Source organism: Saccostrea cucullata, unplaced genomic scaffold, assembly GCF_032062105.1.
Source record: "Saccostrea cucullata isolate Sc308-1 unplaced genomic scaffold, CSIRO_AGI_Scuc_v1 ctg3728, whole genome shotgun sequence".
Taxonomy (NCBI): domain Eukaryota; kingdom Metazoa; phylum Mollusca; class Bivalvia; order Ostreida; family Ostreidae; genus Saccostrea; species Saccostrea cuccullata.
The window spans coordinates 30,358-52,005 of NW_026936741.1; the positions used below are offsets into that span (position 1 = coordinate 30,358).

The following is a 21,648-nucleotide window of genomic DNA, read 5'->3' on the forward strand; positions in this document are numbered from 1 at the left end:
GTTGATAAAAATAATTTTTGTATTAAAAAAGATGAGCATGGATTCCCAAAGTTGTAAAGTTTATGAATGTAACTGATTGCCGAAATTAAAGATAAGTCGAACTGTGGATGCAGCACAGTCCCTCGAAAAAAGGTATGCGACGTAATATGCTAAAATATGTTGTTTCAATGGGAGCTCCACCGAAAAGTCATATTTCTGTGCAAAGTTTTGAGAAATCATCCATGCATGGGAGTACGAGGCGGTTGAGGAATTGGTGAGGCTGGAATCCAGCAGCGTCTGTATTTGCCTTGTTAATTCGGAAAATTTGGAAGTGGAGGCACGATGACTGGACTTCTGTCGGCCCATGGCGCCAGTTGTAAGAACTGATTTACCCTGGAACAAAAGGACAATAACATAATAAAGGAGTATATATGATAAGAGCCAATTTGGCCCCCTAAAATCAACATTTTAGAATGACATTCAAGATATGTTTAATTGATATTTATTTTGTAGAAGAGATTATATTAGAAATATTTCAAATATATTTTCCCCATTTATATGCACCCACTAGCTGTAAATGACATTAGAAAAATTGCTATCTAGCAAAAAAGCCAAAAATATGCCTTTTTCTTGATGTTTTTTCTTATGGGAAACCTAGAGCACAGTGTAGAACATGCATAATTGTTCTGTCACTAATTAGTATTGGATAGATACATCTTTGATAAAAATATAAAGCTTGTTCTAGGCTGCGCTCTATATTTTCTGGAAGAAAAAAATGCTTCAAATAAGCAGTTTTATATAAAATATGCTAAAATGGCTGCAGCATATCCAACAACACCTGACGCATTGGTTTATAACTTTAATTCGCTTGAATTTATCCATCTATCGAAGAGAAACATTGAAGAACCATTGAAACAGGAAAGAAAATCTAACTAAACATTCAGATCCTCCTTAATTTCCCTTGTCATCCGAATTCTGTAATATTGCTTTTTGATTCCAATGGTCAAGCCTATACATGTAAGTCTTCTTAAAAAGGCTCTACCGGGCAACACTACATTACAAGCAAAATTCAATGAACCTATTTACCGTTCACGGTAGCTCAGTCGGTTGAGCGCTCGCTCCGTGATCAGTTGATCGTGAGATCGTATCTCGGCCGCGACTGATCTAAGTCGATAAAAAATGGGTAGCAACTGTTCCTTCGCTATGCGCTCGACACTTTGAAGTGAAAGTTGCGGGTCCTTGGGATGAGACTTTAAAAACCAAGGCCGCCTTATGTCATCAGCACGATAAAGATCCCTCACTGCTCAATGGCCCTGCGTGCCGAGTAAAGGTCAAAATTTGAAGCCCTTCACCGGCATACGGTGACGTCTCCATAAGAGTGAAAAATTCTCAAGAGGGACGTTAAACAATACACAATCAATCAATAAATAAGCCTTTAATTGACTGCAGTTCTTTTAATGTTAACTAAGTCTGTTCCAAGGCAAACTGAATTTTATGAACACACTTGAAAATTCTGTCCTCTGGACGTCTACATTCCATTTTAGTTGAATCTAATTCATAACCTAGATATGTTATCACCTGTTTGGGACCACATTTTTTTTCAAGTGAAATAGGCACCCCAATATATATCTGTACACATAGCTAGCAGGTGATTTGTCTACAATAATAAAGTCATCTAAAACATGTGAAATGAAATGAAAGATATCCCAAGTTTATTTTGCGCAATCCATTGCAAAGCTGTTGAGAATCGTTCAAATATTTTACAAGATGACCTTGAACCAAACTGCAGACAGGTATAAAAATAATATTTGTTTTCCGATTTTTAACCAAACAAATTTACACTGTGTATGATGTAGGTTGATTATTCGAAATGCTGACTCAATATCTGTTTTACAGCAGAATGCACCTTCCCCATATTGTTTTATAAACTGAATAGCATCTAAAATAGATGAGTATTAAACAAATGACTCATCAGTTGGTATGCCATCATTAATTGAATAGCTTTCTGGATATGATAAGTGATGAATTATTCTATATTCCCCTGAATCTTTCTTTTCAACTAAGCCTAATTATGAATATTGTACATGTATATTAAGGATAGGTTTAATTTCAAAGGGGCCCTGGACCCTACTTCAACAAATTCACTTTGTATTTTTTATTAATAATTTCAGGTTTGCTAGTGCAGAATTCAAATTCTTAGACACTATCCCCAGTGACACTATCCCCAGACATTCTCCTTCGAATCCTAAATAAAACCCATTTGCAAAATTAAATATTTAGTTTCTTATTCATCATAAACAGATAACCAGTGAACAAGTCTATTTGCCTTTATTGGAGTAGGGCCCCTGTTTGGAACATGAGTTTGTTTTTGTTTGGGTAGATTGTTTATTTGTATTGCTTGCGCCGACAGCTGATTTGATAGAATTGTTTACATGAGATGAAAATATTATTTATAAGATTTTTCAGTGAATTCTTTAGACATCATTCAAAAAATTATGATCATGATGTATGCCAAATTTTAACTTATATAGATATTAAAAATGTTTTTCTGGGACAACCCTCGTATAAACAGACAAACAGATAAACATACAGGACAAAAACAATATACACCCTTGATCCATCAACCCTAGCGCATAAATACATAATTTAATCAAGAAATCTAGTTGAACATAATCTTTTTTCAACATTTATGCAATTAATACAACAAGGACATCGTTAAATACGAAAGGATATGCATGTATTACATATACTCGTTCTACTTTCACTTTGCATTGGGTGTCATGAAAAGGTTGTGAATCCAGTTCTAGAACATCACGTACTAAATTTACAGTACATTCGATCAAAGTACTCAAAGTATAAATCATTGATAGTGTAAAATTAATATGCCGAGATGTATGTTTTAAATACAAATAAAATATGAAAACTTGAAATGACCAAACTTTACAAAAACCAGAAGCAGGAAAGATTTTACGTTTCCAATCTCTGAACTGATCTCTCAGCAAAGAAGGCCTGGCTTATATACGTCTGATAATCTTTTTTTTTATAGCTAAAATAAGCTGACACCAAACATCTACAAGCCAGTGTTTAACTTGATACACGTCTTACCACTGTTACCCATTGAATACAAAGAGAGGTATGTTTAGTTGAAGAACCATTTTTTAAATGCATTTTCTTTACATTCAGTGGGGTGCATCAAAATCATCTGCATTCGAGGATGATCTAGTATGATAATTCCTAAAATCTTACCAACATAAAAAATGTTCAGGAAGATATAAGAATGATTTTTTTCTTGAAAAAGATGAAAAACATGGTTGAATTAAAGCTGAAAGACTCCATCTTGAATATTTTAATAAATTTACTTGATTAAGTATTTTGCACTTCACAGATGCAAGTGGACCTAAATTCAAAATGAATCGAACCATCTGATTTTGGAGACTTGTATCTTTTTCTTTTAATTATAAAAGTTTTGGATAATCCTGCATACCAAGCAATACAGGAGTAATCGATATGCCATTGTACTAATGCTGAAGAGTCATTTTACAAAAAAAAAAATATCGAAAAAGGAGCTTGTGGGTACAAAAATGGTAATCTATTATTTACTTTCTGAACAATATAAAGGGATATTTCTTTTCAATGATAAACAGGATAAAACCAATATTTAAAAAAAAAACAACCATTCTGAGAGTATTGTATGAGCAATACATCTCCCCTACCGGATTTCCCTTTTTCTTTAGTATGCCACTTTAGAGTATGCAAAATTTATATCTTTTCATATCTTTTCTCGCTTCATATTTACCAATTTTTTATAGCTAAAATTAGCTGACACCAAACATCTACAAGCCAGTGTTTAACTTGAAACACGTCTTACAACCGTTACCCATTGAATACAAAGAGAGGTATGTTTAGTTTTAGTATCAAATTTTTTTAAAACGTATTTTCTTTTCATTCAAAGTGAGTGGTTGGTGTTTACTTTTATCATTTTTAAGTATAAATAATATGTCATTTCTGTTGACTAAAAAATATTTTTTAACAGTTTGCTGAGAAATGGGATTTTATAAAAGGGAAATGTCGATACCCACATCTGAACCTTCTAAATTGAATGCATCTCATAATGATGGAGAGACAGAATTGAATTACAAAAATATATCGGTTTCTCTTTGGCAGAACCCTTCAGGGAAGCTGGAAAGAAACAGAACATGGTTCTTCAAACTATTATGATTTTCTAAAAGAATTTTCCGTGTAGTTCTATTTATTCAATGCAAGGGCTATTGGTTTGACATCGGAAGAATTTGAGAAATCAACGACGATTTTGGCATTGATTATCGGAATACTGGGTTTCGTTGGAAATATCGTGACCATCTGCACAGTTTTATGCTATAAAAAGTTTCATACTCCAACATTTGTTGCCATCGGGTGCCTTGCATTTTTCGATATGCTTAATATCATCTCGGCTATGTTAGATAAATTTTCGACCTTGGTAACTTATCTTGAAATTCAACATCTTGTTTTCGATAGAGCTTTTGGGATTACGATTTGTTATTTTCTACGTGATATACTTTTTAGCTGTTCAAGTTCACAAATTGTTTTCCTCTATATGATCAGATATTTATTAACAGTTCATCCCTTACAGAGCAAGATAAGACTTACCAACTCAATTGTTCTGGCTTGCTCTGTGATGATTTGTATTTTTCTTTCACTGTTTTCTGCTTTCAGATTAATAATAATAACAATGATTATTAAAGATCCACTTCGTCTTTATAAAATCATTCGTCTTATCTCCGGTATCATTTGTACTCTTCTAGGGCTGCTTTCTATCTGTGCGATAATTATTATACACATCAAAAAAGAGAAAGCTATAAAAAACTCTTCTATTACAAACAACATCCATAGAAAAATGAATGTCACTATTTCCATGATATTATCAGTTTTTATTTGCTTTCAAATTTCAGTTTTAATAAATAAATCTGTTTCCTTTGCTTATAAGTTTCATAATAATAATAATAATAATATTTCAGAGACCTTTTTACTATACAAAAACTATGTAGCATTACTCTTCGCATTTTTGAATTTCTCTAGTAATCCTTATATCCTCTTTTTTGCTTCACAGATCGTTTCATAACAAAACGTAATCACAAATCATGAAAATAGTGAACTATTGAAGGACTTACTTTATTTGGATCGCTACCCTTTGCATTTATGATTTTTTATATACTGATCTGTATTACAATTTAGCAAGGAATTCAAAAGTCTAATTTTATACCCTTGATTTAGAAACTTTACATATATGCATACCATTTAAAGTAATTCTAAAAATTTCATTATTGCTCTTTCTATTGCTTACCTGCAAATTATTCAAAATTATTTGTCCATGTCAAGAGTTGACTCTGCTTTTGATTTATCTAAAACTGTGTTTTCCATTTGCATGTATTAAAAAGAAAGAGATTTAAACATTTTATTATGTAAATTTTGACAAAGAGCTAAAGCCACGAAGTGCAAAAATATGCCCTGTTACCAAAATGAATAAAATTTTATTCTGTGATAGGTTAGACTTTGTGGGTTATAACATAATTTATTTTTTAATGATATCTTTTCCAGTTTTCTTTTTATAGTCGTTTGAAATTGGTATTGTTTTCAAGTAAAATCTACATTGTACATGTATAACGTCATGACTTTTGACGTTATTTATACACATGTATATTGTAACGGTATGACGTTAACGTTATTTAAATGAAGGTAATTATATCTACATTATTGGAAGGATCCGCTAAAATAAACCCTACCTAAAAATTTGGGAAATTTTATCATAGGACTGTTAAGAAGTTTTGAATCATGAGATAAATGCATGTAGCTAGCTAGTTTTTGCTTTGATAAAAAAAGTGTCTAAATACAGCTATATTTGTCCTGTTAAATCAAAAGCAACTTTTTAAAATGATACATCAAGAGAAAATAGGGGGAAATTATTCACGGTGTAAATATTAGCTGTATCCCAATATTGATTAATCCGTAAAGTCGCGAAAAAATGAATATTAAGTGTTCAATCTTTTTTTTGGGGGGGGGGGTGAAATTATAGTAAAGGCAACAGAAGGTTGTTTTATTAAGCGGTTGCTACTTGTGTGATCATTCAAAACACAAGGGCCATTACCATGTGTACATGTATATACATGAATTTTCTGCCTAGCATGCGTAATTGTATGGACATTTTGTTTAAAACTATCCCTCGAACTTGCTGTACATATGGTTGATATGGAAGGATATAATTTTGCCGACGAACATTCACACGTTTTTTATCGTCAAGTGTTATCCCTTGGGTAGAAGCTCTAGGGTACTGTACTTTTCTATGCATACTGGAAATTCATTCGAGATTCATAGGCAAAGACGTTAGACGGCACTTGTTTTGATAAACTGTAAATTAATTACCAAATCTATAACCGCTTTATTTAAACCTCTTTAAACGCCAACAGATGAACAGGCGCGGATCCAGAATTTTTTTCCAGTCAAAAAAATATACAACTCAGAAATCTCTTCTCATGCAAAAAAAAGCAAACAAACAAAACAAATCAACAACAACAACCCCTCCCTCAGTAAACAAAATAAACCCACATAAACTCCTTTCCCATGTTTCGGATTGTTTCCCCAATCGTCTCAAGACACGGTCTGGAGTCTGCATACAGCTCTTTCCTCCAGAATGGGAGTATGGGCATTTTGGTCGTGGTTTGCGACGATGATTGTGTTTTCCGATACATATAAAACCATGACTTTTTATACAAACTCAACACAGATTCCAGGGTTTCAGTGTCATCTAGGAGGGATCCAAGGTCACTTTTACTTAGTTTAGTATAGGTATTTAAAATTCTACAAATCCCAGTCTCTTCATTTAGATCCGCGCATGGATGAATACCGGGTATACAGACAAAGGAGGTAACGTTTATAATTTACCAATTCAACGAATTCCTATCAAATCGCTATCATCTCGGGGATAGAGAGAAAAATGTGAAAATTACACATCCTAAATACCAAGCTAGCATATTTTAAAATTATGATCTTTGAAGGTTACGGAATTACATGCACGAGATAATTCTGATATTCTTGGACACCCATGTATGAAATAACTGCTGTCATTTTATATAATGTTTGATACCCATTTTGAGCGGAAACTGTAATATATGTAATTCCGTTCAAGTGTAGATCAAGGCCAGTTATATGTTATGCAGTTAAAGATCTATGTTATATTTTTTTTAACAATAAAGAAGATTAAAGATCACCCCATGCAGCTGTTTTGATATGTTGTGAGAAAATAAATTACCCTACCTTTTGATCATAATACTAGTAATCAAGTAATGCAAGTATTTATGAATGAAAAAGCCCACCCCCCGAAACATTATTGAATAGATTTATTTCACTTCGTCAGTTTTTCACTTGTAGAAATTGATTTTTTTTTTCGATTGTGTATGTAGGTATAAATTCTCTAGATTTGCCCTTGCATCTACCTCCAACTAACTAACGACCTGTAGCACAGATTACTTATGAAATATTTTGGAAAACCTAAGTAAACCTAGGTAAATATTTAAAGCAAAGGGGGCGGTGCGAAAATATTTAATAAATACTGAATTCTAAGACACACCAATACGCTGACATATTTCTGTATTTTATATTTTTACCACATGGAATTATAATTCACTGCACGAAAAAACACCTTTTATTACATTTAATTTCTGACAAAATGTGTACAAAAGATGAAGTTGAATCTTTGATAACCTTTTAGTTTCCAAAAGACGACCTTTCAAATTTAATTTGTTGAAAGGTAAAGAAAGATCACCTTTTAAAAACATTTTATGTTTAAAAAAGTTCATCATTACCTTTTGTTTCTGAGAGATGGAAAAATGTGAACTTTTATTTGCTGTCATATTTTTTAAAAGTTGATTTTCACCTTTTTTTGCAAAGATAAAATCAGTAATTCTTACTTAAAAACATAATTGTCCCAAAACTACTCACATATTGTTCTTCAGATTTGTCAACTGTAAAAACTAGTATGTACTTTGACACATTTTTTCCAATTATTTATCTCAAAATCATCAAATGAAAATAATATATTAACGAAGTAAGAACAAACAATCAGCTTTTTAAAATTATTTATTTGAAATAACAAATAATGTGTGCATATGTGGTGTCATATATGAACAAATACATGTTTGCTGACATACAATATAACAAAATTTAGACATACATAAATTCATTGGAATTGATCTTATTGTAAATTTGAAGTCTTGTCCAAAACCAATGCATGTCGATTATCTGACTAAAATTTGACATGGTTTACATTTATAATACCAATATATATATATACATATATGTACTTATCAAAGTCATACAATATATCTCTCTCTTGGACAAACTACAATAACATCTTTTCCTGAAATACTTTCAATAGCATAAACAAATTTACTTTTTATTCTCTGAACAGGTATATACATTGATGAACTTTCTTGCTCAAATTGCATCCTATACCATATTTCAACTGGTTTTCCAAATGAAAATCTCAATGAATTTGGTAGACGTTTAAACCATGCAACTTTCGCCACAAAATGTCTTCTTAATTCACCATCAATCATGACTTTGTGCTCCAAAAATTTAACAATTTGACCTGGATGGGGTGCGAGATCATTGTAAGTATGTACAAGTTCACCATCATCTCCACACCAAAAAGCTAAAATAAAGGAGGAACGGACACTTCTACTGAATTTTGAGCCTAAAACAGACCCATTTATGTACAACTCTTTTCCTACTTTCACAGAAGTACACAATTTTAATTGCTTACCAACATACAAAAATGAATACATATTTTGAAGTTGATTCAATTCAACATCACTTAATGTTTCACCCTTATATTTTTTGGTAGAGATACCATCATTATTGCTCCAGTCAACTGATCGCAAATTTGTTTCAATTGAGGCTTTTTCAACATTACAAGTATGCCGTAACTTTAACTGCTTAACTGCTCCTGCAAGGTTCCTCTTACACTGTCAGTATGATATTTGGTCAGGTCATTATACAAACACAAAAATTTCTCATCAAAATCTGAATGTTTTTCCCTGGCCCAACTTTCTTTCAGGTATTTTTTCATAAGCTGTGTTTCTATATTTTTTCTGTTTGTTGGATAAGAACCTAGTATTCCATTTTCTCTTTCGAAACTGAACAACCAAAATGAGTAAATTGGGCCAAAGTCAAACAAACAATCTAACAAATGGCCATGTAAATGCATATTTGGTGTTACAAAATCTACTCCATAAAGTTGTTCAAACTTTTTACAAAAACTAATTAACAATGCATCAGCTACTTTTACATTTCCTAAAGAAATGTATCTAGAACATAACCTTCTGCATGCTAGTACAAATTTTCTCCAGCATTCCAAATGTTCATCAGGTATGACATCTTTTAAAGCATAAATTGAAAACAGTAAAGTCCAATTTTTCCATTGATCAGCATTAAATGACCCATAAGAGGATGAAAACTTTTTTGGTAATTTGCCAACATCAGATGGACAGAAAAAATTTGCAATCTTCTCCTGAATAATTAAAAAATCACTTTCTTTTAAAATCATTTTGGTTTTCCATACACTTATCATATGTTTGGCAGTTCCAAGGAAAAGATTGTGCATTGGGTCAATAGGTGTCATTCTTATTGGGTCAAAATAGTCTAAATCTAGTAGACAAGACACTCTAACTCCATGCCTCTTTTCTAAGCTTTCTTTTTCAGATTTTAAAGAACATTTTGAAATTTTCCCACAAACTTCCCTATGATCATTATTTGTTCTTGGGGGCCAAGTGCTTCTGTCAAAACCACCAAATGTTTTCTCACCCAAAACACCTGGAAATTCTTTTTTACATTTGTTACAGCCCAAGTTGGCCATGTGACCATAAAACCCACATAATTTCCTGCATGCAGGAACATCACAACCTACACAGAGGAGAGCTAATCTAAACTTTTTCAATTGATTTTTTGATTTCCTAGATTTAATATGAAAACCATCATGCCAAGCCTCATTTAGTTCATCAACTAATGGTTGAACAAATGTATTTGTTGGTGGTTCTTTCTTCATATCAGGTATAATACCAATTAAAATAATGTTTTCCCTTTTAAATCTTTCTTCCCGCGGCAAATTCAAAACTGATAAATAAATAGCTCCTACAGAGTAACTGGTATGCTTAAAGGGCTGAAACCAATCAACATTCAGCATTAAACCATAATTACTTTCCTCAGTGAAAAAAATTGTATTTTCTACCATTAAAATCTTTCCAGATATTTCCATCATAAACATCATGAAGCATATTTTCATGGATTTTTCTAGATCTCCACCTTTCACATTTATCCTCAAAATCTTCACGATTTACAAAAATTTCAAGTGATGACTTTAATGATTTGTAACAATATGTTTTAAATGGTACAAATTTTGAAACACCTGCTTCTCCTACATCTTTAAGTAAAGGTTCTTTACATTTTCTACGCATGTATACAAGCCTATGGTTCGGGAAGCAAATATGATTACAGAGTTTTGATTGTTCTCTGCCTTCAACTCTCAAAAAACAGTCATTCAAGTCATACAATTTAAAACACTTTCTGCATACAACAAACCTTGAAAACTGTATCTTGCTACTGACTAAAACTTTTGACATTGCATACAAATTCTGTGGGAAAACATTTACTAATGTTTGTAGTGATGCTGAAAAATTACTTAAAAATTGAAAAACCGTTGAAAAAAGTTTTAATAATGCATCAACAGCTGAATCAGACACATTGTATACTGACTGCCACAGTACTAAAAGAGTACACACAACTCGTGTCAAAAAATTTATGGATTCTGACTCTGATACTACAGCATTTTTCTGCTCTTCGATATCTGTGTCAATAGAATTGTCAGTGTCATCAATGTCAGAATCCGTGGTCTCTAAATTTTCACTACATTTCTCAAATTCTATATCAAAAAATGTTTCAGCATCTTCCTCACTAATATTACAAAAAGTTTTCTGAACAATATTTTTTGTCTTAGAGTCATAGTTTCTATACAAGATTTCTTCATCATCAGAGAAAAGTGGAGATTCTTGATAAAAATCATCATCTGTATAACCTGTATTGCTATCACTACCAGTATTTGCAAATACATTTGCAGAAGAAAGATCATTGCTACAGTTTTCTATATGTCTCCGAAAATGTCGGTCTGAAAACTCTAATTTACATGCTGTACAAAACTTTCGTGGACGCTTTGCTGCAGATGACATGTTGTTATACAAGCATGAGAATAAATATATCTAATTTTCCACAAAGTAAAGATCTTTGTCATACCAAAATTTTTCAAAACAAGATCTGAGACAAATCCATAACATGAATGTTTAAACTCATGTTCACAAAAGAAGAATGGGAATTAGGCTCCTGATTGCAATGCACCACATTTATCTAACATTCCTATTGCTGATAATATTATATGTATATTCGTCTCCATTAGCAACAACCCTTAGAAATCTGTAAACATAAAAAAAATTGCCTTATAAACATATTCCAAAACATTTCTCTGAGTGGAGTATACAAGATACTGAATAAAAAAAAAATTCTGAAAACAAATGTACTTGTAGTTCTTGCAATACATTTATTAAAAATTAAATAGCTAGAAAAGGCCTATCGGGTAGTTTATATATAAACATTGTCTTATGATCTTTCCCCAGATCATTTTATATTCAGAAAGTTTTATTGGACTTTGGGAAGAAGAAATCAATACTATGATAAATAAAAAAATAAAAAAAAAAAATAAAAAAAATTGAGGGTCACCTCTCCACATTTGCCAGGCTATAGGATCATTTCAAATGAAAACACCTCTCCTTGGCAAAAAGGCATGAGGATCTCCAATCTTTAGCTTTTAATTTTTCAACCATTCTCATTTATTGAATATCTAAAAAAAAATTAGTGAAAGATATAAAAAAAAAAATTGAGGGTCACCTCTCCACATTTGCCAGGCTATAGGATCATTTCAAATGAAAACACTTCTCCTTGGCAAAAAGGCGTGAGGATCTCCAATTTTTAGCTTTTAATTTTTCAACCATTCTCATTTACTGAATATCTAAAAAAATATTAGTGAAAGATATAAAAAAAAATTGAGGGTCACCTCTCCACATTTGCCAGGCTATAGGATCATTTCAAAGATTTAAAAAAATTTGAGGGTCACCTCTCCACATTTGCCAGGCTATAGGATCATTTCAAATTAAAACACCTCTCCTTGGCAAAAAGGCATGAGGATCTCCAATTTTTAGCTTTTAATTTTTAATTTTTCAACCATTCTCATTAACTGAATATCTAACAAAAATTCATGAAAGATATAAAAAAAATTTGAGGGTCACCTCTCCACATTTGGCTATAGGATCATTTTATATAATTAACAATTAAAAAAAAAAACACTTATCCATAGCAAACAGGTGTGATGATCTATTATACATTCATAAAATTCAAAAATTTTATGTAAATCTAATTTCAGAAATACAACAGCAATATAATATTTTTATTTTTAAATTTTGCTTCCTTTTTCTATATGATTGTAACTTGATATTTAGTCTATCATATTTACATATCTGCATATGAGTGAAAAAAGCATATAAAAAGTCTGTAATTGATGCCCCAACATTTCTTTTACTTAAATTACATACAATAATAATTAATTTCAGTTCAGATATTTCTTTACCAAATGAGTATGTAGTTTTAGTTACATTTTCATGGAAGTCTCTCTTTGTTCAATAGCTGCAACACGTTTTTTCAATGTGGAATATTCCATAAAACGAACATACAATGGATCCGAGGTGAATGTTATTAAATTCTGATTATCTTTTGGTTTAACTGGTTTTTGTGATAATGTTGATGATGATTGTAATGATGTTGATGGGGGTGCTGATGAAGAAGACAAAGAAGACAATGTTGCTCTGTCTGGACAGGATGAAGCATTGCACAGGCAAATGTGATTTTTATCAATACTTGCTTTCTTAAGCTGTTTCTTCTTTTGCCTCTTTTCTTTCCTTTTCCTTTGTCTGAATTTCTTTTTGCTTTCTGTACTATGTTTGCCCATTTTTTTCCTTTAAATAAAAAAAAAAATAAACAGAAACTGTACTTTAGATGATATATAAGTGATGGTTACATGCATATCTTGATATATTCCTTTCCATTTTAAATAGGCAACTTTCACATTAACCAAAGTTATTCCCATTTGTGGGTCAATCTGGGGTCAACCGGCGTTAGTCCCTGCTTTCCCTCTATAACCTTTGGGCTTACCAACTTTACGGGTCAGTATCTCGTGTGAAAATTAGCAACATCAAGCAACTTTTATTGATGGATATTCAGCTTTCACAGGAGTTGTAAGAGCACAGATGGTGGCAGCTAGGGCTCATTAACTGGTGTATTACTGTATGTACCTAAACATTAATAAAAAAAAATAGTTTATTGAACCATTTAGGCTAGCATGTGTTAAAAAAAAATAACTATTTTAGTATTTACATTGCAAATGTTTTAATAGCCACAGAACTGTAATCTCTATTGAGATTCTGCTTGGCTAGATATTTCCATGGATATTTGGACTTGACGCTGTCTGCGACAGCGTCAAGTCCAACTATCTAGCCTAGCAGAATCTCATCAGAGATTAACAGAACTGTAGCTCTCTGTTTGAGAAAATTTGGACAGATAAAGCAGAGAGCTACAGATTCATGCATTGTAAAAACCTTCGATTTAAGCCGACGATCTTTTGTCGCTCACTTCAGATATTATTTCTTGAAGTTTATGCTTTTTTAGGTTCTAAGAATGGTAATCAATAATTAATCATATATTTTGACTCCAATTGAAACTTTATTTACCTTTCAATGGTCCAAATCAGTCCCATTTTTATGTCAACTTCCACAAAAGGCCCTAATAGAACCATTGAAAGGTCAAATTAACATTTAGGAATAGAAGTTAAATGTATGGCTAAATATCGGATATTATTTATAAAGCTGGGGAAAACTTAAAAAAACAGAAATAGTACCTTAAGTGAGCGACAACAAATCGGCGGCGTAAATCGAAGGTTTTTACAATGCATGGATCTGTATAGCTCTCTGCTTTATCTGTCCAAATTTTCTCAAACATAGAGCTACAGTTCTGCAGCTAAAGTTGTAATATCAATTCATTGTACAATGTTACATAATCTAAATGACTAGTATACATACATGAACACATTTTATAATGATAGTGTGAAGCTCTAGGCCTCAGCCTCTTTAAATTTAAACTGTCTTTCCTTTTGAAATAATATAAGTTTAGCATATTTAAAATCTTTTTCATCTTTGAATTATGCAAATACAAAAAAAAATGTGAACATAAAAGATAAACTAATCTACATACCAATAAAAATTTGAAAAATGTCCTGAACAATGATGCTCTCGACAGCTTCCAAGCACATGTATCAAAACTGGGGTTTCGGGGGGTTCCTGTTTACATGACTAACTGGAGTTCCCGCCTAGCCCATCCCCACTGCACTGAGGCGGGATTGTTTTTGCCGAGTTGTCGCTGCCGTCAATATCTGAGTCTTGCTAAAAAAATGAGTCGTCCTCTCGATTCGGATAGTGAAAGAATCTTTAGTGATGATGATGAAGAGAGTGTCGTAAGTTCCTGCAGAGGTTCCACACCAAAACAGGCGACAAATGGGGCTTGTAGTTCAGGCCAAATTGCCAAGACTCCAAAAAGACGCCGAATTCTGCCCGCCATGTCTGATTCATCGGAGGAAGATGAAAGTGACCACTGTGATGAAGAAAATTCTCGGGTAGGGTTTTCTCTCTTTAAATACTTAAAAAGAATGTATATGTTGCATATACTTTTGCACTTTATCACACAATAAATCACGAATTATTTCATTTAGGTTCACTTAGGTAGCGAAGGAAGGATATTAATTGATTTTCGTTGGCTAAGTACTGTATAAATATTGTTTACATTGTAGAGAAGGAAGTCTACACTATTACAACATTAGTTTCGAATTTAATGGAAACTTTACAGTACAGTTACTAGCAAAATAATTCAATTTATATATTTTAACTTGCTTAAGAGCGACAGAACTACTTATTCGTATTTTCACCTTTTCTTCGCGGCATAATCATGTTATTCGCTTCGCGAATGGAATAAGTTTGACGTTGTACACGTTAACGTCAAAACCTGTATAGGAATGATTTTAATCATGTTTTAGCATTCGTTAATAAAAATTATCAATGATTTAAGGAAATAAAATATATTGAGAATACATGGAGAATTCTGTCTTGTATGATAACGGAATAGGTATAAAAAAAAATGAAAGAACCGTATCGATCATACATATGTGAAGAACAGGTAGCGAATCAAATAACATGAGTATATATATACTGACGACATTCTAAAAAGCCTCTGAAAGGGGATATATTCCCCGGAAAAGGGTTTCTTTGGGGGACATACAGATAAAAAATGGGGCTTGGATTTTTTGGGGGGATCATGCTTAAAATGATCATTTCTTAAATGATCAAGGCATATTATAGGGAGCGAATCAAATAACATGAGTATATACCGACGCAAGTTCTGTTTTTCCTTCCCTGAGAGTCAATTAGACCACATCGATCAAACATATGCGAAGAACAGGTAGCGAATTAAATAACATGAGTATATATATACAGACGCAACATTCTAAAAAGCCTCTGAAAGGGGATATATTCCCCGGAAAAGGGTTTCTTTGGGGGACATACAGATAAAAAATGGGGCTTGGTTTTTTAGGGGGGATCATACTTAAAATGATCATTTCTTAAATGATCAAGGCATATTATAGGGAGCAAATCAAATAACATGAGTATATACCGACGCAAGATCTGTTTTTCCTTCCCTGAGAGTCAATTAGACCGCATTGATCATACATATGTGAAGAACAGGTAGCGAATCAAATAACATGAGTATATATATATACAGACGCAACATTCTAAAAAGCCTCTGAAAGGGGAGATATTCCCTGGAAAAGGGTTTCTTTGGGGGACATACAGATAAAAAATGGGGCTTGGTTTTTTTTGGGAGGATCATTCTTAAAATGATCATTTTTCAAATGATCAAGGCATATTATAGGGAGCGAATCAAATAACATGAGTATATACCGCCGCAAGTTCTGTTTTTCCTTGCATTAGAGTCAATTAGACCACATCGATCATATATATGTGAAGAACAGGTAGCGAATCAAATAACATGAGTATATATATATACAGACGCAACATTCTAAAAGCCTCTGAAAGGGAAGATTTTTCCCGGAAAAGGGTTTCTTTGGGGGTCATTCAGATAAAAAATGGGGCTTGGTTTTTTTGGGGGGATCATACTTAAAATGATCATTTCTTAAATGATCAAGGCAAATTATAGGGAGCGAATCAAATAACATGAGTATATACCGACGCAAGTTCTGTTTTTCCTTGCATGAGAGTCAATTAGGCTGTATTGATCATATATACGTGAAGAGCAGGTAGCGAATCAAATAACATGAGTATATATATACAGACGCAACATTCTAAAAGCCTCTGAGATATTCCCCGGAAAAGGGTTTCTTTGGGGGAAATACAGATAAAAAATGGGGCTTGGTTTTTTTTTGGGGGGGGTCATTCTTAAAATGATCATTTTTCAAATGATCAAGGCATATTATAGGGAGCGAATCAAATAACATGAGTATATATCACCGCAAGTTCTGTTGTTCCTTGCATTAGAGTCGATTAGACCGTATCGATCATATATATGTGAAGAACAGGTAGCGAATCAAATAACATGAGTATATATATACAGATGCAACATTCTAAAAGCCTCAGAAAGGGGAGATTTTCCCCGGAAAAGGGTTTCTTTGGGGGTCATTCAGATAAAAAATGGGGCTTGGTTTTTTGGGGGGTTCATTCTTAAAATGATCATTTTTCAAATGATCAAGGCAAATTATAGGGAGCGAATCAAATAACATGAGTATATACCGCCGCAAGTTCTGTTTTTCCTTGCATGAGAGTCAATTAGACCGTATCGATCATAAATATGTGAAGAACAGGTAGCGAATCAAATAACATGAGTATATATATACAGACGCAACATTCTTAAAAGCCTCTGAAAGGGGAGATATTCCCCGGAAAAGGGTTTCTTTGGGGGACATACAGATAAAAATGGGGCTTGGATTTTTTAGGGGTTTCATTCTTAAAATGATCATTTTTCAAATGATCAAGGCAAATTATAGGGAGCGAATCAAATAACATGAGTATATACCGCCGCAAGTTCTGTTTTTCCTTGCATGAGAGTCAATTAGACCGTATCCATAAATTTCAACGAAAATTAACGGAATAAATAACAAACTTTATTCAATTATTTATTTTCTCATTAAGTCATCAATAAGCTAAATTTAAAAAATGTGTTTATTCCGTAAATGATATGAATTTAGATATAAAACTTTACGGAATAAATAGCAACATTTATTTTACTAGTTGCAATTAATTAATTGTCTGCCGTTCATACGGAATTAATTAATAGCGTATCTTAAAACTAATTTCTTTATATGCATTTTCTCTTTGTGGTATTATATACTTCAGTTTACGTGAAAAGCATTAAAAGGGGAAAATAAAATTGTGTTTATTGTAAATTGTGTTGTGTTAAATGATATAAATTTAGATATAAAATTTTACGGAATAAATAGCAAAATTTATTTTACTACCTGTAATTAATTGTCTGCTGTTCATACGGAATTAATAGCGTATCTTAAAACTAATTTCTTTATATGTATTTTCTCATTTTTTGGTATTATATACTTCAGTTTACGTGAAAAGCATTAAAAGGGGAAAATAAAATTGTGTTTATTCCGTAAATGATATAAATTTAGATATAAAATTTTACGGAATAAATAGCAACATTTATTTTACTACCTGTAATTTATTAATTGTCTGCTGTTCATACGGAATTAATAGCGTATCTAAAAACTTACTTCTTTATATGTATTTTCTTTTTGTGGTATTATATACTTCAGTTTACGTGAAAAGTATTAAAATGGGACAATTGTGTCGTTATATACTCATGTTATTTGATTCGCTCCCTATAATTTACCTTGATCATTTGAAAAATGATCATTTCAAGAATGAAACCCCCAAAAAATCCAAGCCCCATTTTTATCTGAATTACCCCCAAAGAAACCCTTTTCCGGGGAAAATCTCCCCTTTCAGAGGCTTTTTAGTTGCGTTTAGTTTAGTTTTTAGTTGCGTCTGTATATATATACTCATGTTATTTGATTCGCTACCTGTTCTTCATATATATTTAAAACGAACCCTTTTCCTTTGAAAATCTCCCCTTTTATAAAATTTTAGAATGTTGTCTCTGTATATATATACCGATGGCATTTCATTCGTCACCCATTCTTCATATATATGAACGATTATCTAAAGAATCCAGCATTGGACCTCTCTCTCTCTCTCGTATTATTTAATTTCCTGAAATAGTAGTCAATACTACTAAATATTCGAAAATAATAATATAAACTGTATAACATCATTAGAATCCCTCTTATATAAGAAATGACGTTAACGTGTACAACGTCAAACTTATTCCATTCGCGAAGCGAATAACATGATTATGCCTTCTTCGCCTGTTATTTTTACCAAAATACACAACCATGAGATGGAATTCCCCAGATGTCCTTTATTAAAAATTCTAGAGAGGTTCCGAAAATCTACTTTCGCTTTAATGTTTTGATACAGAGAAATGATGACAGTTCGAGAGCCAGCAGTGCTTCTTCTACACCGACTACTAGTAACCAGCTGCAGTCAAGAAAAAGGGTCCGAGTGAATGAAACCCCTGTTTGTGAACGAAATAAATGTAGGTAACACAATTACCTCTTTTAAATTTATTATTTTTATTATTTGCATATAATGTACCTGTATAACACAGGCGCGGATCCAGTAATTTTTCCCAGGGGGGTCCACCTCAGTCCCCCCCCCCCCCCCCCAAAAAAAAAAAAATTAAACCCAAAATTTCTTTACAAGCAAAAAAAAAAAAAAAAAAAAAAAAAAAAAATCCACCCAAACTTCAAAAGCCTTTTTCGTGTGTGTTTGTGGGGGGGGGGGATGTAAATGACTTTTATTCTTCAAATCTTAGACTTTTCATACCACTGTAATACAAAGTCGCATTTACCAGGGTGGGTCTGCATTTCCCGAGGGGAGTCCAAGTTCACTTTTTTCTTCCTTTCGTATATAGATTTAATTACCTTGCAAAATCCGGGGGGGGGGGGGTGTCCTGACACCCCCCCCCTTCCAACCCCCCTCTAGATCCACGCATGTAACACCACACATACTACAATTACATGTGTTAATAATTTTGTATAAATTCAGTCACTTTAATCAAATATGAATTATGGATTGAGATTTTGTACAGATTGTAATTTACATAATTTTACAATCATCTTGTTAACTCCTGGGGTCCTATATACTGTAAACATATTACATTTGGCGTGTACGATATTTGGCGAAAATTCAATTTTCAACAAGTTAGCGTATATAATATTTGATTTAGCGCTGGCTGAATTTGCTAGTTATAAAAGTTAATATACAAGAATTTAACAATGTACTTGAATTAGCGGACTCTGCTTTCCGCGAAAATTGCTAAATAGAATATACCACTAAATTTAATATGTTTACAGTAATAGATGAATTAAATTGGAAATATATTTTTAAAACTATTACTATTAAACTTCATTTATTATTAATTTAATTAGCTACAAGAAGTTTGTTGGAGAAAATCCTTCTCCAACAAGATGAAATACTTAAACGTATAAAGGTGTTGGAAAAAAAAGAAAATGAAAAGGCAGAAACCCGCGAAGAGAAGGTCTACGTACCACCAAGTATACGGGTAAATAAATATATTATTCAGTCCCAATAATTGATTTAAATTTAGACCTACAATTTCAAGACAGATTGATGGCAATAATTTTACTTATCTTGTTTATTTTTTTACAGAATGCAATTAGAGATGGTTATGCCGATGGCCTTAAACGAGGATATGTTTGGGCTTTTGACAAAAAGAAGTAAGAATAGCCGCTATATATTTATTTGATATATTGACATATATCCCAATTTTTGTAAAATGTAAAATATTAGGGTTAAAATTATGAAGAAATTAAAGAAGAAATAATTCTTTGTAAATAATTGACTTTTTCATCAGATAAATTTAAAATCCTATTCAAAAGATAAATTTTGTATTTGTGATGAACCAATAATTTTAGGCAGCAAGATGAAGAAAACACGGATATGACCAGTCATATTTTGTTGTTTGTCAAAGGCTGGAACTCTGATGTTGAAGAGAGGGTCATCCACTGTAAGTTTTACAAACATGTGCATTGACACAAGAGGTCTCAAAAAGTTTGTGGAATTTACTTTATAATGACAGTTGTGACGTGTACATTCTCATTCAAATAAACTACAATCCTGGAGTCACCTTCAAATTTTTACTTGTAATTATAATTTATAGTATGTGCATATGGATATATTTTAATTTTTTACTTGTGTTTGTATAGGTGGCATTAAAAGATACTTCATCTCAAAGAAGCAGGAGGCAGTCCTGAAGTCCAAGAACAAGCTTCAAGAACAGAAGCAAAAGAGAGTTTTATATGAGAGAAAGAAGGAGGTAACATTTGATTTACATATTGTCCCTCACTTTCATGAAAGCAAGGGAACATTAAATCTCATTCATCTGCTTGTCCGTTTATTTCAATTTTCTTCAGAAAACAAAGAGGAGAAAGCAGGCGTTAGACCACCTGGCCAGTAAGGGATGGGAAAACGAAATGAGGAGGGCCCAGGTGAGGAGCATACTTAAGGTGGAGTTTACATCTAGTGATGAGGAATGCGATGGAGGATTTATCACTCATCCTATCTCATGGCAGAGTGATAAACTGTCAAAAGTCAAATCCCATCTTGACAAAACATTTCTAGAGATATGCTCTGTTAAGAGCAAAAGAATGTTGCAGTCTAGGAGTGTTGGGGCTGTTAACATCAAGCCTACTCCTACATGCCCAGAGGTATTTCCCTGGATGATTAAAAAAGATTAGTTTGATTTTTTAAAGATATATATGGTGTAACGTACTATTCATGTAAGTTCAAAATTTTGAAGAAAAGAAAACTAAATCGAATATAACTATCAATGTATGTAAATAAATTTCCTACAGATTATACATTTTCAAAGTCATGTGATTAAGATCATTTACAACAAGATTGTATCCAAGTTTATTTATCCAATCTTGAAAAATTACAAATACTTTAAATAACTCGACCTCTCCTCTTAAATTGGTTCTGTTTTTTGATTGACAACAATAACAATGGAGACAATTGATTGAGATTTTTAGGACAATAAAATAGTGGGATATTTATTAAATCAAATAGATTTTATTATAGGAGCATTTGAAAGTTTAACAAAAACAATTATGATCACGAATTCCTATCAAAAATAACTATTAGCATAGGAACACCATCTATACCTTTAAAGAATTGCATGTCAATAATGTTAAAAACTTGTTAGATTTGTTGCTGTCTGTAAATTGATGCATATGACAACTTGATAGAATTAATTGAACAGTTTTTGAAAATAAGCATGTGGAAATATTCATTAAATCTTTTATGG

The 21,648-nt window shown here is 32.4% G+C and overlaps 1 protein-coding gene across 1 annotated transcript; it reads left to right on the top strand.

The window, feature by feature from the left end:
- Positions 1–14,441: 14,441 nt before the first annotated feature.
- LOC134246411 (uncharacterized) lies at positions 14,442–21,121 on the top strand. The gene is made up of 7 exons (XM_062728774.1): positions 14,442–14,799; positions 18,740–18,855; positions 19,751–19,884; positions 19,992–20,059; positions 20,258–20,349; positions 20,549–20,658; positions 20,756–21,121. Exons 1-7 carry the CDS (start codon positions 14,471–14,473, stop codon positions 21,077–21,079), a joined length of 1,173 nt encoding a protein of 390 aa, XP_062584758.1. The 5' UTR covers positions 14,442–14,470; the 3' UTR covers positions 21,080–21,121.
- Positions 21,122–21,648: the final 527 nt, after the last annotated feature.

What these genes read in the sequence shown, in the direction of transcription:
- LOC134246411 (XM_062728774.1), top strand. Translation starts at nt 14,471, where the DNA reads ATGACTAACTGGAGTTCCCGCCTAGCCCATCCCCACTGCACTGAGGCG. An exon ending in GAAGAAAATTCTCGGGTAGG is followed by an intron (nt 14,800 to 18,739) that starts GTTTTCTCTCTT and finishes TTTGATACAGAG; the next exon opens with AAATGATGACAGTTCGAGAG. An exon ending in ACGTACCACCAAGTATACGG is followed by an intron (nt 19,885 to 19,991) that starts GTAAATAAATAT and finishes ATTTTTTTACAG; the next exon opens with AATGCAATTAGAGATGGTTA.